This window comes from Mustela lutreola, chromosome 7, assembly GCF_030435805.1.
Source record: "Mustela lutreola isolate mMusLut2 chromosome 7, mMusLut2.pri, whole genome shotgun sequence".
NCBI classification, from domain to species: domain Eukaryota; kingdom Metazoa; phylum Chordata; class Mammalia; order Carnivora; family Mustelidae; genus Mustela; species Mustela lutreola.
Genome location: NC_081296.1, coordinates 11,866,819 through 11,889,647, shown reverse-complemented (window position 1 = coordinate 11,889,647; position 22,829 = coordinate 11,866,819). Strand labels below are relative to the sequence as shown.

Sequence of the window (22,829 nt, the reverse complement as noted above, 5' to 3'; positions counted from 1 at the left end):
ATAGTGTCCTTCCTCATCTCTTATTACAGTCTTTGGCTTAAAATCTAATTGATCTGATATAAGGATTGCCACTCCTGCTTTCTTCTGATGTCCATTAGCATGGTAAATTCTTTTCCACCCCCTCACTTTAAATCTGGAGGTGTCTTCGGGCTTAAAATGAGTTTCTTGGAGGCAACATATAGATGGGTTTTGTTTTTTTATCCATTCTGATACCCTGTGTCTTTTGACAGGGGCATTTAGCCCATTCACATTCAGGGTAACTATTGAGAGATATGAATTTAGTGCCATTGTATTGCCTGTAAGGTGACTGTTACTGTATATGGTCTCTGTTCCTTTCTGATCTACCACTTGTAGGCTCTCTCTTTGCTTAGAGGTCCCCTTTCAATATTTCCTGTAGAGCTGGTTTGGTATTTGCAAAGTCTTTCAGTTTTTGTTTGTCCTGGAAGCTTTTAATCTCTCCTTCTATTTTCAATGATAGCCTAGCTGGATATAGTATTCTTGGCTGCATGTTTTTCTCGTTTAGTGCTCTGAAAATATCATGCCAGCTCTTTCTGGCCTGCCAGGTCTCTGTGGATAAGTCAGCTGCCAATCTAATATTTTTACCATTGTATGTTACAGACCTCTTTTCCCGGGCTGCTTTCAGGATTTTCTCTTTGTCACTGAGACTTGTAAATTTTACTATTAGGTGACGGGGTGTGGGCCTATTCTTATTGATTTTGAGGGGCATTCTCTGAACCTCCTGAATTTTGATGCTCATTCCCTTTGCCATGTTGGGGAAATTCTCCCCAATAATTCTCTCCAGTATACCTTCTGCTCCCCTCTCTCTTTCTTCTTCTTCTGGAATCCCAATTATTCTAATGTTGTTTCGTCTTATGGTGTCACTTATCTCTCGAATTCTCCCCTCATGGTCCAGTAGCTGTTTGTCTCTCTTTTGCTCAGCTTCTTTATTCTCTGTCATTTGGTCTTCTATATCACTAATTCTTTCTTCTGCCTCATTTATCCTAGCAGTGAGAGCCTCCATTTTTGATTGCACCTCATTAATAGCTTTTTTGATTTCAACTTGGTTAGATTTTAGTTCTTTTATTTCTCCAGAAAGGGCTTTTATATCTCTCGAGAGGGTTTCTCTAATATCTTCCATGCCTTTTTTTGAGCCCGGCTAGAACCTTGAGAATTGTCATTCTGAACTCTAGATCTGACATATTACCGATGTCTGTATTGATTAGGTCCCTAGCCTTCGGTACTGCCTCTTGTTCTTTTTTTTGTGTTGAATTTTTACGTCTTGTCATTTTGTCCAGATAAGAGTAAATGAAGGGGCAAGTAAAATACTAAAAGGGTGGCAACAACACCAGGAAAATATGCTTTAACCAAATTAGAAGAGATCCAAAATCGTGAGTGGGGAGAAAGGGGATAAAAAGAGGTTCAAAAAGGAAGAAAGAAAAAAAAAAAAAAGAAAAAAGAAAAAGAAAAAAAAAGAAAAGAAAAGGAAAGAATTTTTTAAAAAAGAAAACACCTAAGAAAAATGTAAAAAAGAAAAAATATATATATTAGATAAACTAGTAAAAAATCGTTAAAAAAGAAAAAGGTAACAGTTAAAAAAAAATTTTACCCAAAGGCGAGAAGAAAAAAACAAATGAAAAAGAAAAAATTAAATTAACTGTAAGACTAAAAAAAATCACAGGAAAAAAGCCATGAGTTCCGTGCTTGGCTTTCTCCTCCTCTGGAATTCTGCTGCTCTCCTTGGTATTGAAACCGCACTCCTTGGTAGGTGAACTTGGTCTCGGCTGGATTTCTTGTTGATCTTCTGGGGGAGGGGCCTGTTGTAGTGATTCTCAAATGTCTTTGCCCCAGGCGGAATTACACCGCCCTTACCCGGGGCCGGGGTGAGTAATCCGCTCGGGTTTGCTTTCAGGAGCTTTCGTTCCCTGAGCGCTTTCCGTAGAGTTCCGGAGGACGGGAATACAAATGGCGGCCTCCTGGTCTCGGGCCGGAGGAGCCGAGAGCCCAGGGCCCCACTCCTCAGTGCGCCCTCAGAGAACAGCGCCCAGTTACTCCCGTCTGCCTGACCTCCGGCCACGCTCCGAGCTCACCGAGCCTGTGACCGGTTCAAGGTAACACGGAGCTGCGAGCTTACTGTCGGCTCTGTCTCTGCAGCCGGCTTTCCCGTTCCAATACCCACAAGCTCTGCGACACTCAGACACCCCCGATCCTTCTGTGACCCTGCGGGACCTGAGGCCACGCTGACCCCGCGTGGGCTTCGCCCCGGTTTAGCCTCTGGAGCGATGTCCCTCAGCGGAACAGACTTTTAAAATTCCTGATTTTGTGCGTGGTTGCTCCGCCGCTTGCCGGGAGCCGGCCCCTCCCCCCGGGGTCTATCTTTCCGTCGCTTTGGATTCACTTCTCCGCCGGTCCTACCTTTCAGAAAGTGGTTGATTTTCTGTTTCCAGAATTGCTGTTCTTCTTCTCTTCGATCTGCCGATGGATTTTCAGGTGTTTGAAATCTTTAGATAAGCTATCTAGCTGATCTCCGGCTAGCTGAAGCAGTCTCAGGTTGCTACTTCTCCGCCATCTTGACCGGAAGGGCTAAAGATTTTATTTTTAAGTAATCTCTACACACAATGTGGGGCTTCAACTCACAACCCTGAGATCAAGAATCTCATGCTCTACCGATTGAGCCTGCCAGGTACCTACCCGCTTTAAAAAAAAAAAAAAATTAATACATGTAAAACCCCAAAACAACAGTGTTCAGAAAACTCCTAGCTCGGTGGAGTAAAAATTAACAAAAGTAAGCCCGTTTACAATGCAGTGGAGGGGCGAGCCCGGGGAGCTCCCTTGCCCTACGGGTTGTCAACTGCAGACCCAACAGGAAGAAACTTGCCTCCTAGGGAGATACATTTTACTTTACTATCCCAGCAGGAGGAAGAAAATTTTCCTTCTTGCCCTGGCAACAGCCCAGCCAATGAGGGACCGCCACAACTCAGCCAATCAAAAGCCCCTATAATTTGAACTCCCACTTTACTCCAATGGCTCTTTCGCTTGTAGTGGCCCTGCCCACCTTCCCTCTATAAAAGAGCCCCGCGCCGCTTCCTTCCCAGGACGTGGTTGTACTTTTGCAGGAACGTGCATGTGGGTTACTCCCAAGCAAACCCGATTTTGCTGGTAAAATAACTGGCAGTTTTATTTTTAAGGCTACATGTGACCAGGCGGAGATGCTTCGGGAGAATGCGGGAGCTCCCAGCTGTTCCTGAGTTACAACCTTTTTATAACAAACTGGTAACTTAGTAAGTAAAATGTTTCTCTGAGTTCTGTGAGCTGCTCTAGCGAGTAAGCGGCACCTGAGGAGGGAATCTTGAATTTGTAGCCGGTGGCTCAGAAGTATAGTTGACCCTGAACAACGTGGGCACTGACTCCCCACGCAGTCAAAAATCCTCGTATAACTTTTGTCTCCCCCAAAACTTTAACTAAGAAATAGACTAGGGTTGACTAGAAGCGGTACTGATGATGTGAACAGTCGATTAACACATATCCCGTGTGTTACCTGTATGATGTGCTGTATTCTTAAAGTCAGGTAGAGAAAGTTCCTTTAAAATAATAAGGGAAAATACATTTTTAGCACATTACTGTATTTATGGGAAAAAAAATCCCCATGCGAGTGGGCCTGTGCACTCAAACTCGTGTTGTTCAAGGGCCAGCTGTACAGTGACAACCTGGACGTTGAGGCTGGAGTCTAAAGCAGCCAGCAGGGTTGTGGGACTGAACCCTTGGCCTGTGGAATCTATGCTGTCTCCGGGTACATAGTGTCTGAATTGAGTTTAATCCTAGGACACACACTGGCATCTGAAGCATGGTTTTTTGGTGTAGGGACACCTGTTCCCAAGCAAACACACATTGGAATTTGTACCAGAATCAAAGACCAGCAAACTCCCCAGAATGATGGCTCTGTTGCTTCTTGGTTTGTGTTCCCAGGCCTGGGTAGACTCTGGAGGGGCAGGGAGCACTGACATTGTGCGCATGTATAGATGACATGTGCTGGAGGGTGGCACTCATGTGATGGGAGATGTCAGCCCAGTGCCTGCTGAGACTGTCCTCCTTAAGCCACAGCGCTCAGTGGAGATGGCAGAGCAAACCCAAGTCTTTTCCTGGGGACGTGTAGCTACCAAGTCTCAGATGTCTCATCACACCTAAAAAGGAGTTAAAGAGTTAAATATTGCTATTTTAAGCTCATTACAGATTTTTTAAAAATACAATTTTATTTATTTGAGAGAGAGCGCTCGAGCAGTGTGGGGAGAGGCAGAGGGAGAAGCACATTCTCTGCTGAGCAGGGAGCCCAAACCGGGGCTTGATCCCAGGTCGCTGGGATCATGACCTGATTGAAGGCAGGCACACAACCAAGTCACCCAGTCTGCTCTTTAATCATTATGAATTTTTTTTTTTGCATTGATTTTCATTTGTAAAAAATAGAGCATTAAAATATCATTTATCCTGATGACTGCATTTTTAAGTTAAAAATCTGCACCCAAGCTGGGGCTTCATTTGCCACGTCCCAGTCCTGGTCTTGGCTGTGCCGTTGAAGTGTGAGTTCCTGGAAGTAATAAGCCCAGGATTGGAGAAAGTGTAAGCACCGCTCTGCCTTGGGGTGTGGTATTGGACTTGATGGCTCCTTTACGGTTCAGTTTGTTTGCCATCTGAAAAACATTGCACACTTTCCCTGCAACAGCCTCAGTTGCAGGTGCTGGGAATACAGATAGGCACAAACTTTGGTCCCTTTTCTAGAGATTATATTTTAATATGGAGTGGGAGTAGAGTGGGAAGCATGCCTAAGTACCATGTGGTGAGTGCGCTGTCAGAAGTAGCCCAGAGTGATGTGGGGAGCAGAGAGACCCAGACCCAGCCTGCAGGGGCGGGGGGGGGGGGGTTGGAATCCTATAGAAAGACATTGGTATACATGGGGGAAAACTGGCATTGACCAGGCTTCAGGAAGAGGGAACAGTGTGATCATAGGTACAGGGGCAAGACCTATGTGGCTGAGCAGAAAACGAGTAGTTCCACATTGTCAAAGCATATGCAGGGGTGTAGTAATGAATAACAAAGCTGGAGAGGTAAGTGGGACAGGGCCATGAGGAGCTTTGGGAACCCTATTAAGGAGCTCTGTCTTTATCCTACATGTAAGGGGGAGTTATTAAGGTCTTTGAAGTAGATGGGGGAACCTGAGACTAATGTGAAGATTAAAGCTTTGCCTTAAATAACCTACCTAAAAAATATAGCATATAGGGCTCCTTTTTTTCCACATTCTTGCCAACATTTGTTATCTCTGGTCTTTTGATAAAAACCATTGTTGTAGGTCTGAGGTGGTTTCTCACTGTGTTTTGATTTGTATTTTCCTGATGATGAGTGATCTTGAGCATTTTTTCATGTACGTATCAGCCATCTGTACGTCTTCTTTGGAAAAATGTCTGTTCGGGTCTTTTGCTCATTTTAATATTGGATTATTTGTTTTTCTGCTATTGAGTTGTATTAATTTTTTAATATATATTTTGGATATCAGTCCCTTATCAGATATTTGCTTTGAGAGTATTTTCTCCCATGTTGCCTTTTCAATTTATTGATTGTTTTTTTTGCTGTGCGGAAGCTCTTTCTTTAGTGTAATATGGTCCCAATTGTTTATTTTAGGTTTTGTTCCAGTTTCTTACCCCAGAAATCATCGCCAAAACCCATGTCAGGGCTTTTTTCCCCCGTGTGTGTGTGTGTGTGTGTGTGTGTGTGTGTTTCCCCTAGGAGTTTTGTGGATTCAGGTCCTACATTTGAATCTTTGAGCCATTTCAAGATAATGTTCTTGAGTAGTATAAAAGATAGGATTCCTAGGTATTTATAAAAAAGAATTGAAATCAGACTCTTGGTGAGATACCTGTGCACACCCATGTTCACTGCAGCAGGTTTAATGATAGCCAAGACATGGAAGCAACCGAAGTGTCCATCAATGGAAGAATGGATAGTGATACCAATCTTTAGAGAAGGGACAAAGTTTTGTGTACATCTGTGATCCTAGCACCTGGAACACAGTTTGTTCTAGGGAAAGTGTTTCGCAGAATGCTACCACACTGAACCATAAAGGAGCCATAAAGTCCAATACACGCACACACCCATGCACACACACTTCAGAATATTATTCAGCCATGAGAAAGAAAGTCCTCCCATTTGCAGCAACATGGATGGACCTTGAGGACACCATGCTGTGTGAGATAAGTCACCCAGGGGAAGACGAATGCTATAGGATATCACTTAAGTGTGCAATGTAGAAAAAAACAGAGTAGAATGATGGTTACCAGGGCGTGGAAGTGGTGAGATTTGGTACTACCTTAGGTTTCTCTTGAGAAAATGAGTATTCATCCTTACCATTCAGAGATGCCTTTCCCTCGGAACATTTTCGTGGATCTCTGTTCCTGCTCTCTGCCCTGTATTTCAAAGCAATCTAAGCCTGCTTCGCCAGCTTGGCAGGCAAAACCCCTTCTCATTTGCTATCTCTGCCAAAAGTATTGATGCTTCTTCCCCCCCCCCCTTTTTTTTGTTGTTGTTTAAGAAACACATTCTTTTCTTTTTTCTTTTTGCAAATTTTAATTCTAGTATAGCTAACATACAGTGTTCTATTAGTTTCAGGTGTACCCTGTAGGGATTCAGCAATTCTCTACGTCACTCGGGGCTCATCAGGATAAGTGTGTCTTCATCCCCTTCACCTGTTTCCCCTATGCCCCTACCCACCTCCCCTCCAGTCATCAGTTTGTTCTTTATAGTTGAAAGTCTGTTTTTTGGTTGGTCTCCTTTCCCCCTTTCTTCCTTGGTTTTGTTTCTTAAATGCCATATAGGAGCGACATGTGTTGCTTATTCTCTTGCCCATCGTGCTGATGTTACTACAAAATGGGCCCCCCAAAAAGGGGTCCTGCAGGCTAAATACGGAGGCAGAGCCCCTGGGACTCTTGTCTCTGTGAGTCCCCTCATGGCCACCATTGAAGGAACATCCCTTCAGCTGTTTCTCACTGCCGCCAAGTGTCTCTCAACAGAAGGGAGCACAGCCCTGCCAGGTCCATGGGCGTCCGTGACCACACCGTGTCTCTCCTTGTATGTTCCTTCATGATGATGGTGCCTGCGTTTTCATTGCAGAGGTCCTCTGACAAGGAGTCCATCCTGACCATCCTCCAGGTCCTCGGAGAGCTGCTTTCTGTTGGTGAGTGGGAGGAGGTGGGGGGCCTGTGGCTGTGGTGTCTCCTGGATTCTGTGTGGTTTGCGGGTGGCGGTGCTCCAGGTCACGTTTTCTGTCAGAGATAATCAACTGCCCCCAGAGTGGGCTGGTTGTACCTTAGTCAGGCTCTTTAATCTTGTCCCCCACCCCATGGTGACCCAAACGTAGGAGGAAATTCTGCTCCGGGTGGTTATTCTATGGTGTCTCATCTGTGGTTAACCCAAGGTCCTCCAGGGGCCTGTGGCTGTCCTTGGAGGGCACCAGCCCTCATGACTCTACCCCACCCCTTCCTCTACTCCACTCCCTCCGCCCACTTAGAGAGTCAGGTATTGGCAGCTTCCTAACCTATGTCAAGTGCAGATGGGAATATGAGGCAGGAGCTCGACTTCGCGGTGTGGTGAGCTATTAAGTTTTCAGAGAAACGATGACAGAGTTGACCACACTGGAATCAGCTGGTTAACTGGGGCATGCCTCTGCTAGCTCACTTCAGTGTGAGGGTTCTGGAAAAAAGACCCTCTCAGACATTTCAGCACTCACTCGGGTTTCATTGCTACAGATGCCTGCCACTTTGCATTAGGAAGAAATCTGCACACCCAAGGGCGGGACCAAAAGGAACGTCCCTCCCCAGTCCAGGTGCATCGGGCTTTAGTTCCAGGAGGGAGGGGCCCTTCCCAGTGAGGTTTTCCCATAGGCTGTGCTGCCCTCCGATGGCAGGGTGACTTCCCTACAGCCTTTCCCTACAGCCTTCTGAGTGTGGTACCCTGTGGAGATGGAAGTCTCTTATCTTGTGGGATGGGGACTCCTTCACTTTGCCCAGGTGCCTGGAACCCGTGCACTGAAACCTTGCAGTTGCCCTTCTGCTATAGGAGCTGATCCCGCTTCTTTCGTAGACATGTGTCAACCATGCATGGTGTGTGGACAACCACGGGGGTCCCCTTCCAAGTTGAAACGTAATCCCTGCTTTTGAGCTTGTCCTGGGGCAAGGTGGGGGAGATCCCTGTTGACGACTAGTCTTAGGTAGAAAGACCAATATACCTGATCCTAGCTCCAGTCCCTTTTCAAAATTCCCGACGTGGATGACTGGCTGTCTGTTTCTTAAAGAAGCACTCCAGCTGTTTCCCTATATTCCTCTTGTCAGTTGCTGGAAACCAGCACCATAAAGCTGTAACATCACCAATTAAATTATTTCAGGCAAACTGTCACCCGGATCCTCATTACAGAGGACTCAAGCCTACACCAGAGGGATACTGATATTCCCTTTTCTATTAAAGATATGATTCCACGGAAGCCACACACACAAGAACACATGCATATACTGAGACTCCGTTGGTTCTCAGGAAAGTAGTTTATGCAGGAGGACACACCTAGGTGCTTAGATATTCTATTATTTCTCCGTGTCTCACCCCCATGCCAGTCCCTTCCCTAAAAGTACAGCTTTACATGAGTTCCTTCAGAAACCACTCTGTTTTGGTTTCTGGTGCGAATTGTTTCTGGGGCAAACCGATCTTTGCTCTGTCTCTGTCTGAGGGGTCTGCTTTCTGCGCCAAGAAAATGAGGGTGATTATTTGGGGGCCTAGCTGTCCTCTGCTTTCTCCCTCAGGCACTGACCGAAGGATTCGCTACATGATCAGTAAAGGGGGCAGCGAGGCACTTCTGCAGACCCTGGTGGACACAGCCAGGTCAGCTTCTCCAGACTACGATGTCCTGCTGCCCCTCTTCCGACTGCTGGCCAAAGTGGGCCTACGAGGTATCCACCCCCCCTGCATCTAAAAATGTGGCTGAAAAGGCACTTATGGGGTTGTTTTCATGACAGCAATTTAGGAAACTCTAGTGGGGAAGTGCAGGGAAGTCCTGGACACTTCGGAGCCAGGACCAGCCCCACAGGAGACATCATTTTGTTGTCCAGTGTCAGGGTGAGGCCCCGAGCAGACAGGGACTATGTGAGGCATGGAGCGGATGGGGGACAGAGGGGAAGGGCTCAATCACTTTAAGAATAAACAGAAAATTTCTATGAGCAGACTCTTACACAGAAGTTCATTATATGAGTGTGTGAGTTTTCTGGGGCTCCTGTAACAAATTCTCAGAAACTGGGTGGCTCGAAACAGCAGAAATACATTCTCTCACAGTTCTGGAGGACGGAAAGCCTGAAACGAGGGTGTTGGCAAGGTTGGTTCCTTCTGGAGGCTCCAAGGGAGAATCCACTCCATGCCCCTCTGCTAACTTCTGTGTTTCCAGTCATCCTTGGAGTTTCTTGGCTTGTACACATGTCACTTCAGTTTCTACCTGCGTCTTCACGTGGTGTCCTACTCTGTGTCCTTCTGTGTGTCCTCCTCTTCTTACAGGGACATTGGTCACTGGATTCAGGGCCCACATAAATCTGTGATCTCACTTTAAATAATTAAATCTGCAAAGACCCCATTTCCAAAGAAGATAGCATTCTGAGGTTCCAGGTGGACACGAATTTTGGGGGGTGAATTTTCAGCCTATTACTAGAAGCCACACGGAACCAGAGTTTCCCTAGTAGAGGATGGGGGCCTCGAACTCTTTCTCCTTAGGCTCCATACCCATTTCTTTTTGCTCAGAAAAAGACCCTGAAGCTCCTCCCTAAAACCGTAGAACCTCTTAGCGCACACTCAGGAGGCACGCAGCCCTTGCAACCTAGTCATTAACAGTCAAGCTCCAGTTGTGTGAGGCCTCATGTAAGTCACAGTGGGAGAGCTCCGGCGCTGCAGAAGGTAGACCTGTGTTGTCCAGTGCAGGCAGCAGTGGCCACAAGGGAGCAGGGGCTCAGGGGCGCCCTGACCTTGCACTGTCTGGATCTCTGCTTTGAGTCCATTCCACACTCCTCAGGTCATGACGGAGACCCAGGCCTCGGCCAGCACCTGCGTGAGCATGTTCTCAACAAAACCAATCCAGTCCGTTCATTGAATATTTAGCCTGGAATGTCTGGGCACTGTGCCAGGCGTTGGGAACACTGGTGACCAAGACAGATAAGGGGCCCACTCTTACGGAACTTACATTCAAGTGGGGAAGGGCCGAAAGTGAATAATTTGCTAGGCAGAGTATGATAATTAGCTAGTAGTTGTGAGGGAAGGAAAAAAAGGGGAGATGTTCCTCTAAGATGGTGTGTTCAGAGAGAGGTAACAGGTGAGCCGACACTAGAAGGAGGAGGAGAAGTCAGCAGAGCAGAGAGTGGCCACGTGAACTGTAGAGAAAGATTGGAGAGACACCATCTCTACCCTGGTTGTAAGTAGTGTTAACCGAGAAGTCAAATCTGGGTTTCAGGCCTCACCCCAGCACTAATTAGCTGTGCTGCTTGGGTAAGTTACTTACCCTTTCTGAGCCATTGGTCCCTCATCTGCAAAATAGAGGTATGAGTCCTTAATTTTAGGGTTTGCTGTAAGGATTAAGTGAGGTTGGATGTCACCTGCTTAGTGTGGGGGCCTGACAAACTAGAGTCATGTAGGTTTCATAGAAGAGAGAGAGATGCAGGATGGACCAAGGCCATCAGGGCCCTGATTCCCAAGCTCTGCACCTGGATAGTCCTATCAGCATCATTGTATCACTGCAGCCTCTGCCATCGCCAGATTGTAGCCCTCCCCACTGCCATGCAGGCTGCTGGGGGCTGACCTAACGGAGCCCGAGAGACGCCTCTGTGCTAGTGAAGGGCTCCGGTCGTATTAGTTTGGTTGCCGTCTCTTTGCTGGTGTCCTTTGGTCTAGAGGTAGATATTGGCAAACTGGGTTTAGGATATTGTCTGTTTTACTCATTTCTACCTTCAGTGAGTCTGAGAGCAATTCAGGAAAATTACAGATAGAATTTTGCTCTTTAATACGTTGAGTGCCTTTCTTTGAAAAGACATTTTCCTACATAATCCTGATACCACGATTACAAATCTAACAAAATTGACAATACATGTATAATTTATACTCATTTCAGTTTCTCCAAATGTATCCCAGTGGGGCAATTACAGATGTGTTCAAAGAAGAAGCCAATCAAGTTCCACACATTGCATTTGGATGTTCTGTATTTTAAGTGTCCTATATTCCAGAACTATCTTAAAGGAAGAAATTTATACCCTTCTAAACTGTAGTTCACATTTGAGGTCAGCCAGAAGCATGCGAACATACGGGGTGTGTGAGTCATACAACCCACAAGGCCTCGTGTAAATATTACTTGAAGAATGAGTGGACTTTATTTATACCCTGCCTTGGCTCTTCTGGGCCCCCCCTGGTTCCAGTGGGGACATACTTAGTAGCATTTTCCACTAGATGGGAAAAGTAACATTGGCTACGATCATTCTCTTGCCTTTTCCATCTTCGCCTTCCTGTGCTCCATGCATTGTACAGCCCTCCGAATTAGTGTGGAACATAACTAAGATAATTGATTTATGTTCCTAGATAAAAAGTTTGGACAGAAGGCCCTGGAATTGGAAGCACTCGATGTGACATTGATTCTGGCCAGGAAAAACCTGTCCCACAGCCAGAACCTCCTTCACTGTCTCTGGGCTCTGCGTGTGTTCGCCTCTAGTGGTAAGTGACTCAAATTATGGCTTTCTGGGGTGGCTTCCAGACCTGGGCCAGGACACCTAGCAACCATTTAGGGGCTGGGGTTGGAAGGAGGGTCTGGGTGTAGGATATATGTTGTCCCAGCAAGATAAATAGGTCATGAGGAGCGTCATGTTCTGGAGGTTGTAGAGGTAAAAAGTTCTTTCTTTGTCTCTTCCTCATCCAGGTAGAACTCTTGAGCTCATTACTGAGGTTGGATGCCAGTATTGTTTGCCCTTGGGAACCACACATCATGTAGTCTAGGCTTCTCCATTAGTACCACATGGTGAAAAAGACGACAGGAGAGAGTGTAGGGCTTTATTCAAGCCTTGTCCTATTCAAGGCATAGGGCGATGTTAAGAATGACCTTCACATCACAGATCTCCATACTGTGTCTCCGAAGTTGCCTGTTGATCACAGCATTCTTTACCGAAACATCTTTACCTCATTTTATCTCTGTGCTTCTCAACGTAGTCCTCCGGGTAACTAGATGCATCATGGCACATGTGTTCATACTTACCTGCTATCTCCTGCCTGGGATTATTTCAAATTATCATAATAATCCTGTGTCTAGACTTAGCATTTTTAGCCAAGAAGAGGGAAATGAAGCTTGGAAGAGAGAAGAAATTGCTTAAGTTTATGTAAACGTTTGGGGGCTGAGTTTCAGATGTCACGTTGACTCTCCATGTGGGGACACTTGCTATGAACAGAGTAGATTCTGTACCTCCCTTCCCATATAGAATGAGCACAGACTTTATTTCTCATTTCTGAGCCCCTTTCCTGCACAGTAGAAGTGATGTCATGCTCTCTAGTGGGAAAAACATGTCTTAGAACCAGGAAGACCTCGGTTTGACATTGATTTCATTCCTTGGGAGTCCTGCGGCATGGGCATTTAACCTGTTTACCTCCATTTCTTCTGTTGTAAAATTATAGTGGTTGTAAGAGCTCTCTGACCTGGAAGATGGGATAAGTGAGGTGACTTCCACGGGTATGTCTGTCGCATTGTAGCTGCTCAGTTAGAGTTTCCCTTCCCTGTTCTACTCTTTTACCGTAGTCCTTTGAAATGATAGGAAAAGCACACCTAAGGGGAATGAGGAAGTGACTTTTCCCCCAACTATCCTCAGAACTACTAAGATTAGTTAGCTATCTACTAAGTAAGTGGGGGCCCTATTTTATTGGTTAATTCCATTAATATCCACGGAGGACCCATAATGATAGAGTACTTTCAGGAAAAAACAAGATGGGTCCTTCACTCCGTGTTCATGGAAGGAACCTCCTCCTACCCTCATATATGTTGACCAGAAGATCAGAATGGGAGAGGCTGAAAAGATTGTACAAACCCATCTTTAATTAAGGAAAGCCCAAGTGCAGAGCTGTGGCTTTGTGTAGAGGACAACTGTCATTAATAAGCAGCCCGAGGGTGGCTCACCCCCACTGGGAGTTTGCAACAGTGGAAAATTCAAAGTATCTCATTTTAGTTTCCTAAAGAATAATTAGGTTGAATAACTTAGCTTTCTTATTAAGTCTGTTGCTTGTAGATGTTTTGAAGAATTCCTTTTAGCAAGGGGCTCTAAAAATGTTGAGAGTTAACTGCAGGTATGAGGAGATGGCCATCCGTCTCGTAGTCTAAGACCACATTTATTGTACTAGTGAATTTTTCTATAAAGGTTATTTTAAAATTCATACCGTGAGTCTTTATACAATGACATGAGACGCAAGCAGAGTTCACGAAATCTGTGGACTGATCGCTGTCTCTTTGGTGAATTGTTATCCACTGTTGAATGTTCCAGAAAGCTTTCTAAACATCTCCTATCTGCAGAAAGAGTTGGCTGGAACCATAATGGGGCTGCCACAGGAAGTGAAGCCTTCAGCAGCTCTGCTGGTCAGTGGGGATGTTGATGGAGCTGCTGGAGGCAGCTGACCTTGGGCAGCCAGCCAGCAAGGAAGAACTCGGCGGTGGGGGCGGGGGGTTCTTATTGTCCCCATCTTTCAATTCCAAGTCTAAAGTCTTCCGTATTACAACCCGTGCTCCTAAAACTATTTCATCCCTAACGCTACTTAATACTAGAATTTCGCTGAATGATTTGCCAAGAGATGGCTCCAGCATGTTTTCCCAGTTTAGAAATAAATGACTGAGTTGGTAGCCATGAGAATGGAAGATTGATGGGCAGGACCAGGATGCCAAATCTCTGAATTTGGATCCAGGCAGTTACTGCCTGTACCAGCCTCAGGAGGGACATATGCAGAGAGGGTGTTCCAGGAACACACAGTCTCTGTAATCACAAAGACATCAGCCTCAGTCTCTCTCTGGTGGACTGTACTGGGATGAACTATATTAGAGCCCCCAGATTTCCATCTCTCCTTCTTTCCCAAGGCTTGGAGCAAGCCAGGATAAGCCTCCCTTGTGTTTCTCTTTGTTTTTCCATGACCCCCTTGCTCCCACTCGTATTTCCTGGAATAAGACTGGCCCAACACACAAGGCATTCCTGAGCCTTGGTTTCAGCACCCCCATTGCGGTGGAGGAAAGAGACAAGAGAGTCACACCATGCAAAATCCCTTCTTTCCTTCTTTCATGGGAACTTCTTCCCCTTGCCAGACTGATTCCGTTTTGTCTCTGGGAGGCTCTCCTTATTTTTTTGACACAACCAGAGCTCCTCCTAAAGTGAGCTGAGTGCTGCGAGGAATTGGGGATGCTGCTGAGAGGCCACGGTGTCACTGGAGAGATGAGCGTGACATCCAGAGGTTTTGGGTGCAAAACTCGTATCTGAAGCCCCTGGTCAGGCTGGGTCGATCAGATACCATTGTCAGTTATTTTCTCTCACTCAGATCTATGGCTTAAAAAAAAAAAATAACCATTCAGTTGGGCGAAAAGACAAAAAATTTCCCAGGCTAGTGACCTTTGAGGAGGAAGAATTGATCCTTCCCTTGATGTGCTAGTAGATGGGGGCACAGTCAAGTCTGAGACTCAGTCATGGGAGATCCAACTACAAAAGCTGTTGGGGAACTTGGAACCAGGGTGCAAAAGAAAGGGGGTTGCCTTCTTCACTAGCTTGCCCCTCAAAGGTAAAGGAGCCAGTCCAAGTTGGATTGAACCTTAATCCATGACTTTTCTTTATGGTGAAGTCTCCCAATGGCAAAATGAGTCTAAGGAATGCTTTGGTCAGATACTGGCAGTGTGTGTGTGTGCGCGCACGCGCGCGTGTGTGTGCGCCCGAGTGTACGTGTGCTCGTGTGTTTGCATCACGGGGCAAGTTGATGATGGGTGAAAGCACTTGAACAGAAAGCCGAAGGTCTACTTTCTGAAAATCTTCTGCTTGGCATTGGCTTTGGCTATTCTGAGTAAGAACACAATGAAGAGGTACACTGGGCCATCAGGAGTGAAAAAACATAATTTCATGGCTTGGGCCCGCTTTGAGAAAATAGTATGAAAAGGAGGAAAAGGCAATGTATGCTTTACAGGTGATCTTTGCCTCCAGGCCAAGAATGCAAAGACCATCAAGTGTCCTTGCTTTTGAGTGGCCTTTGGCAAGAGATGGTGCTCCCCTATCTCTCAGGCCTACTCTGTAATGCCATAAAGAATTCTTGGTTTAGGTGGTTCAGTAACTACTGTGATTTGTTCTTTCACAGTCACCACGGGAGCCATGCTGGGAATTAATGGAGCCATGGAACTGCTTTTCAAGGTCATCACCCCTTATAGCCAGAAGCGCACCCGAATAATCAGGTAGGGGCACTTGCATAGTGCTTTTTCCCTCTTTGTAGCAGATGCAGAGCTGGAGAAGGCCTCGTGTACTCGTGCAGTGGCTTGCAGCTGAGTTGAGTGATAACCGCCCTCTTGCAGATACGGTGCAGGAACTATTGTGTTTCAACGGGCATCCCTCCCCACCCATGCATCATTTCCTCTAATCCGCACGGTGCCCCTGAACGGCTATGTTATCATCCTTGTTTTCAGATGAGGAAACCATGGGGAGAGAGCCTCATCCAAAGGTCACAATACTAAGAAATGGCAAAGCTGGGATTTGAACCTAGATCTTTCTGACTCAAAAGCCCATGTTTCTTGCCTGAAGCCTCAAGATATCCTTTATTTGCTCATCGTAACTCTACAGAGTTTGGGTAGCCCTTAAAAGAGGCAGCCTAGAGATGACAGGCAGAGGTGATGCCCCTCAGCTCATCTCTAGAATTGGCCAGTTCAATTTTGGTACAAGATCCAGGCCTTAGCACAGTCCATCATGGCTGTGTGCTGGTTTTGAGATGTACTTTTATGACTGGAAAATGAAACTTAGACTCTTCTCTCTGGCGCTGCTTGCTGGAGTGGAGTGAATCACAAACCTAAAAAGGGAGAGATGGTTAGACACGAGAAGATATTTGGAACCATTAAGATCCATCATTTATGAGGGTGACTCAGCAAGGACCTTGAAAGAATATTAGAAAGAATTCAGCCAATTTCTGAGATATATGGGGTCATTTGGCGGAGTAGCATTTCCATGCCCGGCCGTGAGATTTTTCAGCATCTCAGCATCTATCTTAGGCTGTTGTTCCTCCTGACGGTTTTTCTCCTGTGTCACCCCCAGAATGTCATTAGCATCTATCCTCACCTGTGGCTCTCCACGCCAGCATTTCCTAGAGTGAAATACATTCTATTTCAGTAAAAAAACGTCCTTATCAGATACATCGAGAGCTGTGGGGTTAGACCAAGTTACGCAGGTTCCTTTACAGTGAGACCACTCTCAACATTTGTGAAGCACGAATACATCCAGAATATTCAGGATGGGTCCATGATTCACCCTGTCCTAAACCCAGTTTGGCCAGGGAATGGGTCTTGTTTGAAGACCACCATCTGGGGGGAGTCGCTGTTCTGTGTACCTCACTTTAGAAACTTCTGGAGATCAAATGTTCTGCCAAGTGGAAGTCAGTTGAATTCCACCAGGGGATCCTCAGTTAGTAATAGAGAACTTCAGGGTCACCAGCTTAGTGACCAATAAAGAGGAGCTTTCCTGAATTTCTGTAGTGGTCCATTCATTCTTCTTAAACTTCCATTTAATTCTATTTGGATGTGTATGACATGGGTACATGCAGTGTTTCTCATCCTGCGTGGGCCTTTGCTGCGGACATATGCAGTCTCAACATGTCCTGTGGTCACCAGTCTGTGAACTTGTATCTTTTTCCTCTATCGACAAGACCGCCTCTAATCTCGCAGTGTTTTCATTCATCTGTTTGGCAGCTCAGGAGTATGTGGTTGCCTCCCGGACATTGTGTGAAAATCGGTGTGATGTCCCCCGGGCCCATCTGCATAGGAGTGTCACCCAGTTATGTCTTCTTGCCACGCGCATGCCATGCTGTTTGGAAGGCTTCTCTAGGACACTTTCCCAGCCAGCCTTGGCACTAGACTCCTCCCTTCTGGGGCACTGACAACTTTTATTGTCTTCCTTGTTCAGGCCGAGCCGGGGCAGAGTAAGCAACAAGGCACAGAAGTCCCCTTCTCAGAGACTCATGTCAGGTTGCTGTGTCTCTTGCTCTTTTTGCTGCAAAGTGAGTTGAATTCAGGCACAGATCTGATCAGGGTGCCGTGGGAAAAACCAGGGATTCAGAGGGGTGGGTGTTTGACATGACAAAACGAAACTTTCAGGGATTTCGGGCTGATTTCTGCATTTCTGGTCTGTTCTATAAAAAGGAGACAAAAGGATTTCCTCTTCCTGAGCCCAAGGCCCGATTAAAACCAAGTCTCCACAGGGAAGGTGTTTCTTGCCACCACTACCATGTGGCTCTCATGGCCGTGGCCTTCATGCTGTGCCCTGCCTCGTCCTGAGCTCTTAGGAGGCGTTATCCCATCTGAGTCTTCTCGGCGAGGCAGGGGCTATTACTGTCCCAAATATTACGGGGAAAAAAATGGAAGCCGAAAGAAGTTAAGTGATTTGCTGGGATTTAAGTGCAAGAGCTGGGATTTAAACCCAGGTTGATACACGAGCTTTAGCTCTTTAAGCACCACTGGAGTGTCTTACAGGGGTTGTTTCCAGCGTTTTATTTCTAAACCACCACATGGAAGACGATCATAAGCACTTAGAGTTTGTTTAAATTTTTGTTGCCGTCTAAATGGCTCCTACTTGTGGAACAGTTTGCTTAATGATAGGGGAGTCTTTCTCCTCGGTAGAATGGCCATTTCCTCCCAAAGGCTAAATAATTTTCTGCTCCCTCCATGTTTGGACTCTTTCCCACAGCTGCCTTTTTTTCGATCTTACTTCCAGCACCCCCATAGCCAGGTAAGGACAAAGGCACTGAAATCCGAAGACCAGCATTGTAGCCCTCTTTCTAGTAGATTCTGCGGCGAGTCATTTAACCTTTCTTCACGGAGCTTTCACATTCATCGAAGTGTGGATGTCAAGTCCTGCCTCCTTGTGATGGTCATTAAGAAATAATGCATAAAAATCTCGTGAGTTTGGAGGTGCCCTAATACTGTTAACCATTATTAATACAAATACCGCTGGATACTGTGCTCGCTGCTTCAGATCAGAGAGCAGAGCCAGCGGAGAGCGTGCAGATGGGAAGTTTCTGCCACTACTCACCTTCTCCCATGAACTCCTATTTCCCAAAATAATAGCTAAGATGTACCCAGTGAATTTTCAACTCCACTTGGATGCTAGAATCCCGGTTTGAAGGGGTCTTCTGGGAAGGAGATGAAGTGCCATGTCAGAGGACGTGAATAGCCCTACTGAGTGTCATCTTGGAAATGCTAGCGAGCTATGGGTGAGTTGTTCTCAGGTACCTTTGTGGGAGCAGATGCCCAGGGCCATCACTTTGACTCCTCCCTGCCCTGCCTGACTTCTCCAGCACAAACCTAAAATTAGTGGTGCAGCTGTCGTCCAGCGAAGCCCTGTCTCCATATAGTACTCAGGGGGAGATTTATGGCAGAAGCACTAACCACACACCTTCTAGAGAGAAGGGACGTGCAGAGCAGTGCTCCAAGCCCTCTGTGGCCCTGTGCCTGTTCTCACTCCCAGGGGAGGTGGCTATTCCTGGCCTGGCTTTCTTCGCTTCCCAGATAACCCACCATGCCGGCCAGCTTGCCCTGCTGTGCATTTGTTTTGGCTTGTACCCGTTCCCTCGTGACCGTCAGCCCAGCAGGAGCAGCGTTGGCTCCTCCAGCCCTCTACCTGGTCTTGCCTGACTTCCAAGCCCTGCAGCCCCTGTCCCAGTCTCCATTCCATCCTTGGGTTCATCTGCTGGTCTCTCTTCCCAGCCTACTCTCCCCACGTGCGGCCCATGCTGTCCGGCCCCAGCTCTCCCCTCCGTGCTACCCCTGCCCTGGAGTGGCATTGCTGCCTTATTGCGTGGTAGACCTTCTCCCTGTTCTGCAGGCCCCACCTGCTCCAGCTCACCAGGCAGGAGGCATCGTCTCCCACAGTGCTGCTCTTGCATTTTGTTCACATTTTCACGACCCATACCAGATTTAACGCTGGCCTCTGTTGGCCTGCGTGTCTTCTTTTGTCTCTGAATTCTATACTTCATAAAGGTAGAAATCAAATTATATTGACCTTGGTGCTCTCCACAGGACCTGTCTAAATGCCTGGATGATGGGAGACTGTTAATTCAGTTAAAAAAATGTTTTTTTGAATAACTTCTCTATGAGTAAAAGCCAGCATTTGGTGAGTGTACATTATAGCAGACATTTTGGATTTGTGAGCCCATTCTTCCTTGACTTCAAGCTGGCTCCACATGCATAGTTCCATCATGTCCAAACATGCCTGGGACATGGTGCGGCAGGTCTCTGTGAGTGCCGGCCGTCATGTGAGGGACTGAGGTGCCTTCTGGGAAATAACTCATTCTAGGAGAGTGAGAAGCGGAGTCCATCCGCTTGAAAGGCAACACACCATCACTCACTCCAGGGAAGGGAAAACTGGGGAGTCTTCTCTGTCTTCCTTACAGCTGTCTGGGGAACTGACCTCTCCTGGCGGAAGGGAAAGGTCTGAGTTTGGGGGGACGCCAAGGGGCGGCATTCATATGAAAACTTTGCTTAGTTTTTGAGATAGGCTTCCAGGATTTGGTTTGATGATTGATTCAGCTGGGGCTTTAGAATTTATGGGGGAGCTTTTTATAGCAATAGGGAGGGAGAAATGACACCAGGCCAGGGTGAGCTGGCTCTTGCTAACTTGTTCTGCTGTGGACAAGTTTGTTTATCTGCACCAGAGCTGTCTTTGCGCCGTCCAAATTCACTAAGTGGGAAAATTTATTGAGTTGAAGAAGGATTGCTTGTCTGTGACCGAATCATACTGTGACCTTAGAGAAGATTATATTTGTCCCAGAAGCAGACACCTTCTGCTAGGAGCTGTGCCTCCTTCGCTCCTTTATTTCCTGAATGGACTTGAGGGTTTGGGTAATAAGAATGGCCTTTTTCACTGCTTATCCACCTGACCATTTCCAGAGGATGGCCGCATCCCCTCTGATCCTGCTGGATTGTCACACTGTGATACTTAACCCAAGCTTTGAAGCTGAGTTACCGGCTGCTGTCATCAGTACACCACCCAGGTCTCTACACTCTACTGGCTTGTCTTCCCGCAAGAACATCAGCGTCAATTAGAAGTGGGTTGAGTCTTCCAGCAGAGAAGCTGGTTCTTAAACTCCATCGTAGTCTCTGACCATTGTGCCACACTTTGGAAAAGAGGACTCAGGGCTGCCCTCTGGCTGAGCGAGTTCCTTCATCCCTCACCTCCATTTTCTCTATAGAGTGATTCAAAGAACACAGGAGGTCAGGAAGTGTGTCGTTTAGGACCATGCTGGTCTCACTCACACAGACACAGACACCAGAATCACCAATATCCACTCCCGCCAATGTCCTCTCAGATTATCAGCAGGGTTCTCATGCTCTGATTTATACTCTTTAGGTTCAGGGGTGCCTGGGGGCCTGACTTTCAGTGGGGCTAAGGGGTTTAGAGGCTGTGTGTTCTCCCTGTGCTCAGACACCTTGGTGACAGAAGGAGATGGATATGTCCGTCTTCAGCAAGCCCTACAAGCGAATTCTTTTGCTTACCCTCCTGTTGTAGTTCCCTGGGCTCAGAATACTTCTCGGTGATCTTCTCCCATCAAAGGCCTGATCTCAAGGCATCTCTGGCATTTGAGCTTTCCCTGAGTGCAGGATTACTGGGCATTGCTTCATTGGAAGTCCTTTATGGTGATTTCATCTTCAATTTATGAGCTATAAAAAATGTCCTGCTCCTATTTTTCCTCCCCTGCAAATCACTGTGTTTTCCCAGAGCCAGGCCTTCTGGGCTTTCTCCAACCATCGCACCATTCCACTTTATCTGACAGATGAGTGGGGACTCAACCAAAGCTAATGGGTTCCCTGAGATTATGAGCGATTGGGTGACTCAGCTACTTTGTCACCAAGACAAAGAGGCAAATTTTCCTGTTCCTCAAAATAGCTTCTGAATTTCTCCCTGGGTGTTCATTTCCTCCTACCTCCCCATTAATGGCTTTGTGACTTTTGCTGCTCTCCACTCAATATAATTAGACTCTGTGGTCTCTGGGGCATGGGCTCACATTAGGGGTTCCAAAGCTGTGTGCTCCAGATCACTTGGACTCAAATACCTTGGAACAGGGACAAAAAAAATTCCGTCCCAGCCTCACAAGTGCTGATATTGTGGAGTGTGCAACATGGTCTCAACTTACTGACGGAGTGATTAGTGCATTTGCCACCTGACTCCAAGCCTGTAGCTGACGGTGGAATGAATAGTTTCCTACACATATTAAGCCTTGGCAACTAGGTTGGTTGGTTTAAATCCCGTTCAGCTTCTTGGGAAGCCAGCGATCTCTCCCTGATTAGAGCCCATCATAGATATTCAAGTCATGGGATCTAAAGTTGGAAGGTCTTTAAGGATCTGCTGGTCTAACTCTTTGATTTTAAGATGAGGTCACTGAGACCCAGAGAGGTTGGACTAAGTCTTCTATCCTAGTGTCAGGACATTATTCCCTTTCCTGAGATGCTCCGCTGCACAATGCAAATTAAACATGCCCCAAAGTAGGATTTTTAACATTTATTCAACAGTATTCTATGGTCTGTCTTGGTGCTGGGCATGGGGGTTTGAAAACAACAGAAGGTGCACCCAGTTCTCAAGTTGCTGATCGTATAGCTACAAGAAACATGCAGTGTTGTAGCAATTTTCTGACCCAGTATTGGCTTGTGCAATGGCTCAGCTTCCTGTTGTGTGGAAATGATTTCTCGTAATGTCTTTATCCCGAAGTGCCCTTATAGCTACGCCCTATGCCTCAGGAAACCCTGTACCCTGGAGAGCCTTCCTTGAAATGTATACAGTACTCCCCGGTGCCTGACATGGGCTGGGGTTGGCATGGCATCAGGCAAGGCTCTTAGTCTCTGTTCTTGCACTCTGACCCCCTGCCACCTGAGTGAGGTGGGCCAGACACCTTGAGCAGTAGGAGTCCTGGAACATGCCCATGGGGTTTCCCTGAGTGTCCATGGCCAGTCCTTGATTAAAGTAGGATGGCTTGGAAAGCAGGTTACTCCTGCTATCTGGCATGGTATTTCTTCCTTAGCATGATGTGAGATGGCACAGACAGAAAGTTATTGACTTGCTGATTTGGGGCACATCAAATTGTATAGAAGGAGGCTCAGGAAAAAAACAAACAAAAACCATCTTGGACCCCGCGTATCCTGGGATGATGCTTCATGGGCCACTTCGCCATGGTGAGGTTCTCGATAGAAACTCCATTTCCGTCTTTATCTGCTGAAGCATGTACTGTCTGGACCTCTCCATTGATTCCCCCCCCCCCCTTTATTCCCCTGGAGACTGGAGGCGGGCTGTTGAGGAACTTTTGCTTTTCATAGAAGTTAATCTTCTAGCCCAGCCTGACTCAGCAAGGAGCTTTTGCAAAGAAGGTTGTATCTTCCTGTAAATCGTACCCTCCCCGCAATACTGCAGCTGCCTACAAATATGTGGGAGAGGAGATTTGAAAAACAGGAGAGAGGTATGAAAAGATATGATAGGTCAACAGAGCCTCTTGTGACTTTCACCTTCCACTTTGAGGAAAGTGATATTTCTAATAGG

At 46.6% G+C, this 22,829-nt stretch overlaps 1 protein-coding gene across 1 annotated transcript in view; it reads left to right on the top strand.

Moving 5' to 3' along the window:
• The window catches only part of AGBL1 (AGBL carboxypeptidase 1), a 527,687-nt gene that overhangs the window by 66,106 nt on the left and 438,752 nt on the right, over positions 1-22,829 (top strand). The window contains exons 2-5 of the mRNA XM_059180043.1: positions 7,153-7,216; positions 8,832-8,978; positions 11,632-11,763; positions 15,406-15,499. Of these exons, the coding sequence (XP_059036026.1) occupies positions 7,153-7,216; positions 8,832-8,978; positions 11,632-11,763; positions 15,406-15,499 (437 nt within the window). The remainder of the gene's footprint in view (positions 1-7,152; positions 7,217-8,831; positions 8,979-11,631; positions 11,764-15,405; positions 15,500-22,829) is intronic.